The sequence below is a fragment of the Microchirus variegatus genome (assembly GCF_963457635.1).
Source record: "Microchirus variegatus genome assembly, chromosome: 6".
NCBI classification, from domain to species: domain Eukaryota; kingdom Metazoa; phylum Chordata; class Actinopteri; order Pleuronectiformes; family Soleidae; genus Microchirus; species Microchirus variegatus.
Genome location: NC_139807.1, coordinates 16265335 through 16281699, shown reverse-complemented (window position 1 = coordinate 16281699; position 16365 = coordinate 16265335). Strand labels below are relative to the sequence as shown.

Sequence of the window (16365 nt, the reverse complement as noted above, 5' to 3'; positions counted from 1 at the left end):
TACAGTATGTATATGTATATGTTTATGTATATAATATATATATATATATATATATACATATATATATATATAATTATATATATATGTAAACATGATAATGGTTCAAATACCTGAATTCTTAAATTAAAATAATGTGTGAGTGAGACAAAAAGTCTTCTCATATGTGTTCCTTTGCAAAGCTTTGTTGAATAAGTGAATGCTTGATGCAGCTGCAGACGTTTCCCCTTGAAATCCTTCAGTGATTAGTTTGGCTTTTTGTTGTAAATGATTAAGAAGAAAAAAAAATGGTAACCCGGTTTCACAGATTATTTTAAAGTTGTAATCACCGCTGCGGTATTAAAATATACTTAACGTTACCTTGGCCTGTAGTAACCAAAGAAAGATTAATGCCACTGTCGCCTAGTTTTTATTTTAGCACTCAGTTTTCAGATTTTACAAGGATTCCAGGAATTCATCCAGTGCTATTTAAATGACCCTCCTTGGTACTATTGGAATATGCCTGTCTGGCTCCTGCAATTTGGGTCACGGTGGTGGTCTGACTGCAGCCAACGGTATAAGATGTGGTCTGTTTCCGTTTTTAGCTTCACTCATAAATTCTGCTGAGTTCTCTCGGATCCTTCGCTGCCCTGGTGTTAGATTATTTAAGCAGCGTTACTTACTCTCGTGAGGCTTCACATACTTGCGAAGTTCCTCTGCCGATTCCCCCACCGGCGGCCATCGCGAATGGAGCCTAAATGTGAGAGTCGGCTCAGTCTAATGAGGACATTGTAGGATTCCTTCACACAGTTTGTGTCCACACGTGTCACGTCAAAACTGGTTTAGAGTGATTGTGTTTGTTTAGCGCTTCCTGTGACACTGTAATCGTTCATTGTGGCATCTGTGTGTGTGTGTGTGTGTGTGTGTGTGTGTGGCGTACGTCAGAGGCATTTACATAGCAGTGAGGAGCATGTGTGCACACGGATGAAAGGAACAAGAGCGACAAAGGTTTTGTGCCTCCGAATGGAGGGAGACGTTTTGGGTCAGAGTGACAATAGACGACTTGACGGGGGCAAACAATTCCATCTTTCCCTCACGTCGCAGCATTTTGACAACGCCGGCATGTCTTGTGTCACCTTGTGCATGTTTTCTTGCATCCTGCAGAATACTTGATCGTCTCTTCTCTCTGCTGCGGACATTTAGTGACACATTCTGTTTGGTGTTTAACCCGAGGCTTAACTCTGACCTCTTTCTCTCTCCTCTGTTTCTCTTTTGTCCCTTTGTTTAAAACCACAGATGGAAACTCATGACAAGTTAGTATATTCATTTTCTTCCATACTATAATAATGTTTCTTTTACCTTTTTATATGCTCATTAACACTGACTTTCCTCGCTTCATCACAGAGTTTCTCCTCTGTTTTGAGGGTTACCATTCCATCATTTTCCTATTAAATCTCCATCTCATTATGGATGTTTAATTGATCCATAGACCAGACTTACACGTGCTGGTCATACTTAAATGTCTAACAAGCTAAAATATACTCTATTCTTTGTCTTTCTTCTGTGAACTCCATCCCATCTTTGTTTAATCTCTGGTCTATTCTACAGGGGAGAACCTACTTTCTATGACGAAATGTACCTTCAGGCCAAGTAAGGGCAGCTGCATGCAGTGGTGTTTTTTTTTTTTTTTTCAGCTTTAGAAGGTTATTCTGGCCGAGCTCATTATGACGACAGAAAAGTGCTGATGCTCTTGAGTGGATTCAATGATTAGACGTACAGAGCAAAGATGCCAGGTCATTATTAATGATTCATCTCTCGTACTCCACTTGCTTTTTGATGAGTGCATGCTGGAGTTAGACAGCAACTGTGTTGGGGGAAAAAAAGGAGTTTGAAAAGCATTTTTGTTTTGCTTTTTAACGTTGTTTCGAAGAATAAAATGGCAATATTTAATAAGTCATTAAAGTCTTCTATAAACCAGACAGGTAGTGCAGTCTGAAAGCCTTTTTCCCCATTGATTTTAATGACGGTCATAAATACAGTTTCTAATGTGGTAATGTCCACTCGTGAGTCTACAGTATGCCCATGAGAAATCTTAGTAATGGTTGTCCATTATCTGGCTTATTGTGTGACAGGGATACCGAGCGTTATTCCTGAAGTGTTGCATGATCTGTTCAGGATGTTGTCGTCTGCCCGATTAGCCGGGTTGGTTGGTGAGAGCGTGCACTCCCTTGACCTGCCATGTGCTACTGTTGGGTGTGTGTGTGCGTGCAGGCACGGCCTCAGGGTGGAGAACGCTCCCTGTTTTATCCCAAACGACCGCAGTAAGAAGAGGCTGATCCAGGACACTGAGGACTGGCAGCCACGCACTGGCACCACCCAGTCCCGCTCCTTCCGCATCCTGGCCCAGCTCACAGGCACCGACTTCAGTAAGTTAGGGCCGAGGCCTGCAGACTGAGACAAGTGTAGGAGGAGGAGGAGGAGGAGGCCTGATCTGATGTGATCGCAGTGACTGTCACAGTGAGCGACACGGGAAAGGTGGATAACACGAGGGCCCATTTCTCAGCTATGGAGAGAGGCATTAACTGTCAGGAGGCTGCTGCTGTCTGCAGTGACAGCTATGCATTTATTATCATGACTGCAATCATTGTGACAAATCTACATTTGTATATCGTCACAGAGTCGCCGTTTAATATAATGTCATATTATTACGAATGTTTAGGTTGGTTTGAGCTCTGCCGGCTGTTAGTGATGTGTTTCTCTCCTGGATCTCTCAGTGCAAGACCCAGATGATGAAAACATGAAGAAGTCCAGGTAAAAACCTGAGTGTCATTGGTTTGAACAGTCAAGAGGTTGTGCACCCGTGTGGAAGCTGTAGTTTGGCAATGATCTCAACATCATCTACATTTGTATTTAGCTGTGTTCTGCTCCAGCATTGGTGCTGTGATTGTGTACGTGCTTTGTCGTTAGAAAATGTTTACTAATTGCCTCTAACAGAAAAAGTTAGACACATTTGCTTTCTTTGTGAAAGTTGGATGACATGACATCGGTGCTCCGTTGTCATGTCTCCACGTGTCACACATGGAGTCATCAGCTATAGTTACTTACTTGCCCAACATAAAGACTTAAAATGGGCAGAAACAGCTTTGTCTAGATGCTGATTTGTAGAAAGCATGGCAGCCAATGGCTGATATGATGCAGATTTTTGTTGGGGAAGCCGATATGTTTGGCCACTTTTATTTGTCCCCTCTTAAAGGTGCATTATGTAATAAATCTAAAGCAACTGGCCATAAAATCCTCCTAATATGTCACAGAGACTCGGGAATAATGTTCATATAACAAACTGAACTCACCAACAACAGTGCAGCCAAAATATTTGCATTAAAAAAAATATTTTGCAGACTGCAAATCATGTTTATGTTTTGAAATCATGCTTTGGCATGTGGCGCCACCTACCGCCGTCTACCAATCATTGCAGTCAGTAGAGTCTCAGCTAACGAGCAACTACGGGTTGCCAGTTACTTCAAAAAAACGAAACCTAAAAGACCTCGGTATTTTGAATTTGAAGGTAGTAACCGTTTTTGGCCACATTCTTACATATGGCACCTTTAATAACCAACTTAATATACAATACATGAACAGGTGATCAAAAGCTAAACTCAAAATGTGTAGACTTGCATATCTAAAAGCAATAATCAGCCCATTATTGATAAAAAGAACACGTGTAAAATGGCAGAATTCGGCCTGATCAATCGTCTCAAACAATTGATTCCACCTCCAGCTCTGTTCATAACAGTCCATTCACTTGCATTAATAATGAGGCGCATAATTCTTTGTCAAATCCCAGTTAATATTTAAGTGGGACCTGATGTTTCCATGATCTGTTTTATAAAAACGTGGCTCGTCGTTTTAGCTTAATACGTCTTCTCGTGTAACTGAAGAAAGCAAGAAGAAAGCGTGTCTCCCAATTTGTCAAACTATTCCTTAAATGACTGTACTAGTTTGTCTCCTAGAGCTTTTCTGTCTGTCTGTGCCGTTTCCTCTGTTTTACAATTTCACCTTTTTTTCCCTGTACACTTCATTCTCCTTCTAATTTTTTTTGTGTGTCTCCCCTACAATCTATTTCCTCCCTGTCTGTCTCTGCTTCATATCTCTATTGCTTGGGGCCAGGGAAAAGTTCCTCACTGAGATTCAGAGTCCCCGCTATGCCCGTCTGAGGGACTGGCACCACGACCGGTCTGCTCGCGCCCTCAATATCAAATCCTGAGCGACATCTTTGAGCCCAGCCAGAGCCTGCTAGTGATAGCCACACCACGACGACTATGCGACGAAGACGATGAAGATAGCTGACCCGTCCAATGGAAGTGATTAAACTCGCTGCCCAGATATAGATGGGGTGAAAAAGAGGAGTTTTTTTTGGGGGGGGGGGGGGGGGGGGGGTAAAGAAAAGCAAACAAAAAAATACAAAATAAGAAACATAGCCTAGATGACAAAGCTCAAAGTGGAACCTTGCGTACTGAGCCTAAGTGTAAGATCCATCTCTGAATTTCCGACTTAATGATTGTTGACAACACTTTGTCTGCAGACCTGTTTTCCATTTCACACTGTGTTACTTGGAGTGAACGAGTGGGAAGGGGCCTTCAGCAGTGGGAGGCACACGTCTGTTCATTATTCTTTTTTTTCAACGTGGTTCAGACCCTCCTCTGATCTGTCCGTCTTTGTCACTCTCTCTTTCTTTCTTTCTTTCTTTCTTTCTTTCTTTCTTTCTTTCTTTCTTTCTTTCTTTCTTTCTTTCTTTCTTTCTTTCTTTCTTTCTTTCTTTCTTTCTTTCTCTCTCTCTCTCTCTCTCTCTTTCTCTGCCTGCTTCCATTTATTGAGTGCTTCATCCTTTAGAGTTTTCGTTTCTGATCCCCTCATGTTGGCTTCTCCAACCATTAAGGAATAAAAGGAAGATAAATCTGTACTTTTTCTGCTGTCATCAAAAATATAAAACACCTGAAAAAAAGAACCTTCTCCTTCTCTGTCCTTTTTCCTGTGTGTGTGTGTTTTTTTTTTAGCTTCTTCTCCTTTTATATAAAAGACACATCTCTGGATAGCCAGCTCTTATTTTTTCCCCACTTTCCTTTGCACTGTCTCTGCAATTACTTTATTTACCCGTGCTACTCTACAACAATGATTACGCAGAAGAAAGCTTGGAGTTCTGAATTAACCATCACGGTTCAAGGTCTTGCTTTTATTGCTGCGCAGGGAAAAACTGTTGCTTTGTCAGACATACAAATGGAAAATGAACTAGACATGAGACACAATGAGAAAAACATAACCTTAAATCTGTTGCAATTGTATAGGGGAAATTTTTTTTTTAAAACCTAAGAAAAGTGACACATTTACAATTCAGGAGAGTATTCAAAGCTGCACAGTGGTCTAAAGTCAAATGGGCACAAAATTAAAGTTTTGGTAGAAAATAACAATTATGAAATATCTGAGGAAAACTGGGATGTTTGCCTGTTAGTGGAGGAGAAATGCTCTGTCTCACATAAACACGACCCTTTCATAAAACATAAGAACCCACAACTATCTTTTGAAATAACTTAAAAACAGACACATTTTTTTCGCCTCCCATCGTTGTCAGGCTTTGTTTTTGATTCAACTAAAAATATTTGAAATAATAAATCAAATAAAAATGTCATGGACAAAAATGATGGTACTCTTAAGTCCTTTTAAGTCTTTTATTGCACAACAGTTGGCAGCAATGAGACGTCTGCATCTGCTCAGGTGGGTAGTTTGCAGCGGTGTAGTGTGGTCTACTGTAGTGTGTATATACTGTCAGCACGGGTTGCCAAACCAGCAGCACAATAACCTACAAAAGGAAGATGAATTTGATTATAGTTAGTGTTTTTTAATGAAAACGACAGTCATCTCTACTCCTCTTTATGGTGGTTACACTGAAATCCTGGCCTTTATCACGTAGACTACTACTCTTTCTGAACAAACTAGTTGTCTAAGTTTTGAATGGACCTTCTCCAAGCTTTCAGATATTTCAGTAGATTTCAAAAGGATAAAGATTGGGACTCATAGAGGATCCTTTAGTCCAGTGTTTTTATGAGTCATTTTTGAGTGCTTTAAGCTGTGTATTTTGAGCTATTATCCCGTTGGAGGACCCTTGAACTGCGACTGAGACATTTATTACTCCAGGACAATTTTCCTTGGGCCCTGCATCGATTCAAGGCTTCCCACACCGCACATCGCAAAGCAGCTCCAAAACATAACCAAGCGCCTTCCGTTTTTCCCAGTAGATATGGTCTTACAGAGCTTTATTTTTCTGTCCATGAACAGTAAAGCTTTTTGTCTCATCGGTCCAAGAATAGAAGTCCTTGAGGACACGCAATTTTAGCAACCAACCAACCAACCAACATAGTTGTCACATCTGTAGTCTGATGAGTCTAAACCAGGGGTTCTCAAAGTTTTGATACCTGAGGGCCAATTTAGGAACCCAACATTGGACTGAGGGCCGCCAAAGGGAAAAAAACCAAGAAAAAACCCCAGAAAGAAATCCCATTTGTAATCATTTTAATGACCAGATTGCAGTTCTACAGTTTACACTTATTGGTCTGTATCCAGTAATGTCCAATAAACATTTAACAAGCTTAGTAGCTCCTGGATTAAAACTATCAACTGTAATTCACTGTGGGCCGCCAGAAATGTTTCTGCGGGCCGCACTAGAACCAATGGTCTAGACTTTTAAAAAGGAGTTCTAATATTATTGCCAACAAATAACAATAACTCATAACAATATTACAGCACAGAGTAAGCCAGCGCTATCAGTTACAGTAAAACAACAACAGGATGATGAGAAATAAAGAATATATAATGAATTAGGGTGAAAAATATTATGCTGCATGTTCAGAAAGAAAAACAATGTTCTGCCTCTGAATCTTATTTGTAAAACAGGATTTCTGATGCATTTCTGTGCATCTGCCTTGTGAATAATAAGAAACGAGGACTGGTGGAAAGGGCTTGTTAATTATAAAAGCCCTGTCTCTGCTCTCCCAATGTGACACGTGGCACCATTGTTTGACATTTTTTCCTAGTGTGACACTCAGGTTTTTGTATGCATCGTGTTTGCCACAACCTCACTGTGGAGGGTGACATATGTCAGTGGCTTCCTGCTCCATCTGAAATCAGAACCTGTTCCTTTTTCTCTGTCGGTTGTTGAGCTGCCAACAAACAACCCCTACTTTCATCGCTCAGTTTGATGCATCCCACAGGAGAGGAAGCCCCCAGAAAGAAAAAAAACCGAAAAAACAGGTGAATCTGAAATCAGAGGTATAAAGAGCGAAACAGGAAATGCCACGGAAATGTTCCACTGGGTGCTATATCCAAAACTCTGCGTCAAAGGCAAAAAAAAAAAGAAGAAGCCCTCCTCTCCTGTCTGCACAGTCTGATGCTGGAGTTGTGCACCTGCAGCACTGAGCCTCTCCCAGAGCAGAAGGTGGAGGAGGAGAGCTTTGAAAGCACCGAAAATGTCAAGAAAAAACGATCCAGGCTGCCCTGGTTGGGACTAAGCAGCTGTAGAGGATGTTCCTCCAATTTGCTCCTGCTACCCTCACCGGAGCAGCCAAACAAACCTCGTGAAAAGTCAGTGCCGCTGACCTGTTGTTGTCATGAAGGCCAGCGAGGACAGAGAGTGTTGCTGCGGTCACGGGGACGACCAGGATGGTGTTTTATGAGTTGTTAGGTGGAGCTCGGGGGTCGGATCTGTGACCCCGCGGGGTCTGTGAGTCTTTGTTCTATCACAGATAATTCTCCCTCCCTTTTTACTCCGTGTGTGTGTGTGCCGTAGTTTCTATCCAAACATCATTTGATTCAGGGTTTTCACCATCTTTCATTTAGAAGACACTCTCGGTCACCCCCCCGTCTTCCCTCTGTGACCAGCTCAAAGAATATTACGATAAAACACTTTTATATCACTGTCTACTCAGCGGGGGCCAACAAAGTGCACCTCTGAGCCTCACTGCTGTTTCTTTGTTGTTTTGCGCTTCATATTCGCTTCTATTAGATAAACACTGAATAAATAAAATAAATAGATAAATGGAATGAAACTCAATGAAGCTCCCCCCGTGACCCTCATGTGGAGGATAAAGCAAGTAGACAATGAGTGAGCGAGCGAGTGAGATAATTTAAATGATGAATATCAAACAATCAAAGACTCATTTCTGCCCAGAGCGAAAATTGTAAAATCCAGTGAGCTGGGGTTTTAAAAGTAGTTCCACAGAGAAACAGCTCTCACATCTGAGGTAAAACTTTCAAGGCAATTTCATGTGTTATTTCTCAAAGTTTGCACTTTTTTTTTTGACATTATTGCTATATTTATTGAATATTTGTTTAATTGATAATGAAGAAAATGATACAGTAATATTATAGTTAACAAATGATTCCCAGCACTGTCAGCACTGTCAGTAGTCAGGATGTTTAATCCACTTAATAACCAGCAGAGATGCTGCTCCCAGCTGTGTTTCTGTAACTTCTCCTGCCGCGCTAACTTTTTCTGTTTACTGTTTTTGCGAATTAATTGATAGGCAGACTTCATCTGATATAAATGAAGGCTGGTGCAGGGTAATTCATTTCACGTCTTCCCGTTTCTGTGCAAACGAAACGAGATTTCATCATCTTTCATTAGTGTATTGTTGATGATGTAAACATGATGGATGCCTAAGGAAGTGTTTTGTTTTTTTCTTCCCAAGATAATACGCCTCCAGAGCTCGACATCTAGCCTCAGAAGTTGTTTTTCCAGTCTAAGTCATAGTTTGAAGATTTTGAATATAGTGCCGCATGCTGTGGGTATCTAAACTTTATTTCAACTCCTGCTGCACATGTAGGCTTGAAGTGGAACCACCCAGCATCCAAATTTGACAGCATAACATGTTTGATGATTTTAGTTATTTATTTATTTTACCTTGACTGTGAGTCATGTCAATCAATCCTAACATGATGTGCAGGTTTCTTATCGCTCACAGGAGAGAGGCAGCTATTCTTGAACCAATTTGATGCAAAAACCAAAATCTGGCATGTGTTGTTTGGCTCCAGTTATTTGAATAAAATGGCTTATTTCATATCCGAACGCTTGCATAGTCATGAAAAATGGAATTCAGATTGGAACAATCCATTACTTCTTCACAGGAGTGTATTTTCTTATCTTCCAGGTGACTGTATTACTAAAAATCTAGCCTAGTTTTTCACGATGCTTCTCTGTTGATGCTGATCAATAGTAATCATGATGCTTATGATCATTCACACAAAAGGTTATCTGGGGCACAACATAATGGAGATGCCCCTTCACTGAGTAGTAACCATGGTTACTAAGATGTGTGTGTGTGTGTGTGGAGGGCTGAGGGAGAGAGTGAGTGAGATGTGTACCTTTTTGTAATCCGTCATTTCTCCCCACAGCCTTGAGCCAGCACCTTCACCTGCCAAGGCCCAGGCAGCAGATAAACCAGATGGTAAGTTTCTGCTCCTGCTGGTGCGTTAGACAGCATCCAGTGATAATAGATTCTCCTGAAGTGTCAATACATGAGCATCAACAACACCATGACACCAAAAACTGTCACAACAACAGACGTCATGTATATTACATTAAGTCCCCCCCCCCTCCCCTCCCGTCCCCACCAGTGAAATTATTCTTAGTCCTCAGTGTTCCAACTCCAAAACAAATCACAGTGTTTGGTTTCCTCTGGCTCAGGCTCACAGACTGCAGCTGCAGCAGCAGGCGGCTCAGGTCCCTCCTGTCGACCACCATGGGTCACCGACCCTGGATTTGCCGACCGCTTCCGCCCAGACAAGACCAGCACTGTTGTAACCCAGCATCAGCAGCTCGCCCAGCCAACACCCATGGAGAACCGCAGCTCCATTCTGCAGGCGGCGCAGCAGGCGCCCGAAGACAGCGGCAGGACCCCGGTGTGTGCTGCCTGCAACAAAATCATCAGGTGAGGCTGCACAAACCTGCGCTGACAGTTTGATTGATAAGTTTGTCCAAGAATAAAGTCCTTGTGATGTTTGGCGAATGATTGACTGTATGTCTGCAGCAAATGAAGTCCCTCAGCATAATTAACAGTTTGGAGACGTCTCGTTATCGCAGGGGAGAAAGTGCTATGTTCACTTGAAAAAAATCGTTTAAATCCCATTTCACACATTTTATAGATAACAGAGAAATCTTAGTTCTTATTCTGGTCACTGCAGAAAGTTGTACAACTGATTAAGGCACAGAAAGTCTCCAAGTCTGGGTCACAGTGGGAGCACTGTTGCTTTATATATACAGTATTTGATGAGTTATTGTTGTGTTTGTGTTTCAGGGGTCGGTTCCTGGTTGCGCTGGGACGCTCTTGGCACCCGGAGGAGTTTACGTGTTCGCAGTGTAAGGCCGTCCTGGACGAGGGGGGGTTCTTCGAGGAGAGAGGGTCGGTCTACTGTACCAAGTGTCACGATAATCGATACGCTCCCAACTGTGCCAAGTGCAAAAAGAAGATCACAGGGGTAAGAGCTGCTCTATCGAGTCTGGCAAAGTCAAAACACAACACCAGACACTGGGGGGGAGAGACATTTAACAGATAAATAAGACTGCACATTTAAAGATGCCTCTTTCTTCTTGCAAGAAACCATGTGGCTGAACCTCCACTGTGCTGTACAATGTCAAAATAAAAATAATAAAACCCCCATTTTTCTACTTTTTCTAGGAAATCATGCATGCCCTGAAGATGACCTACCACGTTCAGTGTTTCATGTGTGCAGCCTGCAAGACTCCCATCAGGAACCAAGCTTTTTACATGGAGGAGGGTGAACCCTACTGTGAGAGAGGTGAGAGACTCCACTGTCACTGCAGTTAAGATATATATAAAATAAAATAAAAAAACAGCACTCAATGACAGAGCTGACAGTCTACGAGAACATTACATAACAGGAACGAAAATGAGATAAAACGGAGTCAAAAGAAAAGACAAATCATCTCCTTTCATGAAAGAACGCAGGGAGACTTTGTGTTTGTCGAGCATGGGGCAAAATGTGCTTGTAAAGTAAATCTAAAATAACTCTGTCTGTTCAAACTGTCCTTTAAATGCACAGGAAGCTCCTGAACTCTGTCTTATAATAATATAAACCTTGTCTCAGTCCTCCCTGAATGTTTAGTTCACTCTAACGTGGAGTTAAGGTTATCTTTAAATTTGGTGGTAACGAGTACAAGCCAATGAAGAAGCCATTAGGTTTTAGAGTGGGCCCAATAAATTCATTTCTTTAACATTGATAAGGCCTTTAAAAGAAGTAATCAAGAAACCATTAACCATGGGCACACTTGCAACGCTTATATCAAGTGCTAATATCTAATAGCAGGTAAAGTGCGGTGCAAATCCTAATAATCTGGATTTTTGTGTTGGAGGAGACAAACTAAGGCACAAACACATAACATTGAATTAAAGCCAGGCAGTATTTAAAAGTAAGGTAACACTTTACAATAAGGGTCCTTTAATTAACGTTAGGTAGTACATTTATTAAACATGAATTAACTGTTTAATAATATATTAACAATCATTATTATGTATGTTTAGTTAACATATTAGTCAATGCATTAATAAGCAGTTAATGTTTACTACTCAAAGTTGGTTAATAAATGATTTAGCATTAGTATAAGTTTAATATTGTAAACAGTTATCATTATGTATGCATTACTCAGCCTTAATTAACACATTAGTTAATATATTAGCAAGCAGTAAGCTTGGCATAGGTTGCATTTCCACTACAAAAAGTACCGACTCGACGTGGGCAGCGTGGTTACCGTTTTACACATGCGCACACACACACACACACACACACACACACGTCAAAAACGTCAGAGCATAGTATGTTGTCCAAAAATGGTCAAAATTGGGCATAAAACATCATAGTATAGTATGTCGTCCAAAAATGGTCAGAAACGTCGTAGTATAGTATGTTGTCCAAAAATGGTAAAAAACGTCATACTATAGTATGTTGTCCAAAAATGGTAAAAAATGTCATAGTATAGTATGTCGTCCGAAAATTGTCAAAAATGTCATAGTATAGTATGTCTTCCAAAAATGGTCAAAAATGTCATAGTAAAGTATGTCGTCCAAAAATGGTCAAAAACGTCATAGTATAGTATGCGTCCAAAAATTAACAAAAACTTCATAGTATAGTATGTCGCAAAAACGTCATAGTATAGTATGTCGTCCAAAAATGGTCAAAAATGTCATAGTATAGTATGTCGTCCAAAATTGGTCAAAAACGTCATAGTATAGTATGTCGTTCAAAAATGGTCAACGTCATAGTATAGTATATCGTCCAAAAATGGTCAAAAACTTCAATGTATATAGTATGTCGTCCAAAAATGGTCAAAAACGTCGTAGTATAGTATGTTGTCCAAAAATGGTCAAAAATGTCGTAGTACAGTATGTCGTCCAAAAATTGTCAAAATTGGTCAAAAACGTAGTAAGTATGTTGTCCAAAAATTGTCAAAAACGTCATAGTATAGTATGTCGTCCAAAAATGATCAAAAACGTCATAGTATAGTATGTTGTCCAAAAATTGTCAAAAACGTCATAGTATAGTATGTCGTCCAAAAATGGTCAGAAACGTCGTAGTATAGTATGTTGTCCAAAAATGGTCAAAAACGTCATAGTATAGTATGTCGTCCGAAAATTGTCAAAAATGTCATAGTATAGTATGTCGTCCAAAAATTGTCAAAAACGTCATAGTATAGTATGTCGTCCAAAAATGGTCAGAAACGTTGTAGTATAGTATGTTGTCTTAAAATGGTCAAAAATGTCATAGTATAGTATGTCGTCCAAAAATGGTCAGAAACGTCGTAGTATAGTATGTTGTCCAAAAATGGTAAAAAACGTCATACTTTAGTATGTTGTCCAAAAATGGTCAAAAATGTCATAGTAAAGTATGTCGTCCAAAAATGGTAAAAAACGTCATAGTATAGTATGTCGTCCGAAAATTGTCAAAAATGTCATAGTATAGTATGTCTTCCAAAAATGGTAAAAAATGTCATAGTAAAGTATGTCGTCCAAAAATGGTCAAAAACGTCATAGTATAGTATGCGTCCAAAAAATAACAAAAACTTCATAGTATAGTATGTCGCAAAAACGTCATAGTATTGTATGTCGTCCAAAAATGGTCAAAAATGTCATAGTATAGTATGTCGTCCAAAATTGGTCAAAAACGTCATAGTATAGTATGTCGTTCGAAAATGGTCAACAACGTCATAGTATAGTATATCGTCCAAAAATGTTCAAAAACTTCAATGTATAGTATGTCATCCAAAAATGGTCAAAAATGTCACAGTATAGTATGTCGTCTAAAAATGGTCAACAACGTCATAGTATAGTATATCGTCCAAAAAAAGTCAAAATCTTCAATGTATAGATTGTCGTCCAAAAATGGTCAAAAAAATCATAGCATAGTATGTTGTCCAAAAATGGTCAAAAATGTCGTAGTATAGTATGTTGTCCAAAAATGGTCAAAATTGGTCAAAAACGTTGTAGTAAAGTATGTTGTCCAAAAATGGTCAAAATTGGTCAAAAACGTCATAGTATAGTATGTCGTCCAAAAATGGTCAAAAACGTCATAGTATAGTATGTCGTCCGAAAATTGTCAAAAATGTCATAGTATAGTATGTCGTCCAAAAATTGTCAAAAACGTCATAGTATAGTATGTCGTCCAAAAATGGTCAGAAACGTCGTAGTATAGTATGTCGTCTAAAAATGGTCAACAACGTCATAGTATAGTATATCGTCCAAAAATGGTCAAAATCTTCAATGTATAGTATGTCGTCCAAAAATGGTCAAAAACGTCATAGCATAGTATGTTGTCCAAAAATGGTCAAAAATGTCGTAGTATAGTATGTTGTCCAAAAATGGTCAAAATTGGTCAAAAACGTTGTAGTGAAGTATGTTGTCCAAAAATGGTCAAAATTGGTCAAAAACGTCATAGTATAGTATGTCGTCCAAAAATGGTCAAAAACGTCATAGTATAGTATGTCGTCCAAAAATGGTCAGAAACGTCGTAGTATAGTATGTCGTCTAAAAATGGTCAACAACGTCATAGTATAGTATATCGTCCAAAAATGGTCAAAATCTTCAATGAATAGTATGTCGTCCAAAAATGGTCAAAAACGTCATAGCATAGTATGTTGTCCAAAAATGGTCAAAAATGTCGTAGTATAGTACGTTGTCCAAAAATGGTCAAAATTGGTCAAAAACGTTGTAGTAAAGTATGTTGTCCAAAAATGGTCAAAATTGGTCAAAAACGTCATAGTATAGTATGTCGTCCAAAAATGGTCAAAAACGTCATAGTATAGTATGTCGTCCGAAAATTGTCAAAAATGTCATAGTATAGTATGTCGTCCAAAAATTGTCAAAAACGTCATAGTATAGTATGTCGTCCAAAAATGGTCAGAAACGTCGTAGTATAGTATGTTGTCCAAAAATGGTCAAAAATGTCATAGTATAGTATGTCGTCCAAAAATGGTCAGAAACGTCGTAGTATAGTATGTTGTCCAAAAATGGTCAAAAACGTCATACTTTAGTATGTTGTCCAAAAATGGTCAAAAATGTCATAGTATAGTATGTCGTCCAAAAATGGTAAAAAACGTCATAGTATAGTATGTCGTCCGAAAATTGTCAAAAATGTCATAGTATAGTATGTCTTCCAAAAATGGTCAAAAATGTCATAGTAAAGTATGTCGTCCAAAAATGGTCAAAAACGTCATAGTATAGTATGCGTCCAAAAATTAACAAAAACTTCATAGTATAGTATGCGTCCAAAAATTAACAAAAACTTCATAGTATAGTATGTCGCAAAAACGTCATAGTATAGTATGTCGTCCAAAAATGGTCAAAAATGTCATAGTATAGTATGTCGTCCAAAATTGGTCAAAAACGTCATAGTATAGTATGTCGTTCAAAAATGGTCAACAACGTCATAGTATAGTATATCGTCCAAAAATGTTCAAAAACTTCAATGTATAGTATGTCTTCCAAAAATGGTCAAAAATGTCATAGTAAAGTATGTCGTCCAAAAATGGTCAAAAACGTCATAGTATAGTATGTCGTCCAAAAATGGTCAGAAACGTCATAGTATAGTATGTCGTCCAAAATTGGTCAAAAACGTCATAGTATAGTATATCGTCCAAAAATGTTCAAAAACTTCAATGTATAGTATGTCGTCCAAAAATGGTCAAAAACGTCGTAGTATAGTATGTTGTCCAAAAATGGTCAAAAATGTCGTAGTATAGTATGTCGTCCAAAAATTGTCAAAAACGTCATAGTATAGTATGTCGTCCAAAATTGGTCAAAAATGTCATAGTATAGTATGTTGTTAAAAAATGGTCAACGTCGTAGTTCAGTTTGTCGTCCAAAAAAGATCAAAAATGTCGTATTATAGTATGTCGTCCAAAAATGGTCAAAAACGTCGTAGTTCAGTATGTCATCCAAAAATGGTCAAAAATGTCACAGTATAGTATGTCGTCTAAAAATGGTCAACAACGTCATAGTATAGTATATCGTCCAAAAATGGTCAAAATCTTCAATGTATAGTATGTCGTTCAAAAATTTAAAAAACGTCATAGCATAGTATGTTGTCCAAAAATGGTCAAAAATGTCGTAGTATAGTATGTTGTCCAAAAATTGTCAAAATTGGTCAAAAACGTTGTAGTAAAGTATGTTGTCCAAAAATGGTCAAAATTGGTCAAAAACGTCATAGTATAGTATGTCGTCCAAAAATGATCAAAAACGTCATAGTATAGTATGTCTTCCAAAAATGGTCAAAAATGTCATAGTAAAGTATGTCGTCCAAAAATGGTCAAAAACGTCATAGTATAGTATGCGTCCTAAAATTAACAAAAACTTCATAGTATAGTATGTCGCAAAAACGTCATAGTATAGTATGTCGTCCGAAAATGGTCAAAAATGTCATAGTATAGTATGTCGTCCAAAATTGGTCAAAAACGTCATAGTATAGTATGTCGTTCAAAAATGGTCAACAACGTCATAGTATAGTATATCGTCCAAAAATGGTCAAAAACTTCAATGTATAGTATGTCGTCCAAAAATGGTCAAAAACGTCGTAGTATAGTATGTTGTCCAAAAATTGTCAAAAATGTCGTAGTATAGTATGTCGTCCAAAAATTGTCAAAATTGATCAAAAACGTAGTTAGTATGTTGTCCAAAAATTGTCAAAAACGTCATAGTATAGTATGTTGTCCAAAAATTGTCAAAAACGTCATAGTATAGTATGTCGTCCAAAAATGGTCAAAAACGTCATAATGTCATAGTATAGTTTGTCGTTCAAAAATGGTCAACAACGTCATAGTAAAGTATGTCGTCC

The 16365-nt window shown here is 38.7% G+C and overlaps 1 protein-coding gene across 1 annotated transcript in view; it reads left to right on the top strand.

Annotated features, from left to right (window-relative positions):
- Positions 1–16365, top strand: part of pdlim7 (PDZ and LIM domain 7) — a 49205-nt gene that overhangs the window by 23255 nt on the left and 9585 nt on the right. Inside the window, exons 5-12 of the mRNA XM_083891140.1 lie at positions 1273–1289; positions 1585–1626; positions 2248–2402; positions 2751–2787; positions 9418–9470; positions 9710–9953; positions 10320–10500; positions 10701–10821. Of these exons, the coding sequence (XP_083747266.1) occupies positions 1273–1289; positions 1585–1626; positions 2248–2402; positions 2751–2787; positions 9418–9470; positions 9710–9953; positions 10320–10500; positions 10701–10821 (850 nt within the window). The remainder of the gene's footprint in view (positions 1–1272; positions 1290–1584; positions 1627–2247; positions 2403–2750; positions 2788–9417; positions 9471–9709; positions 9954–10319; positions 10501–10700; positions 10822–16365) is intronic.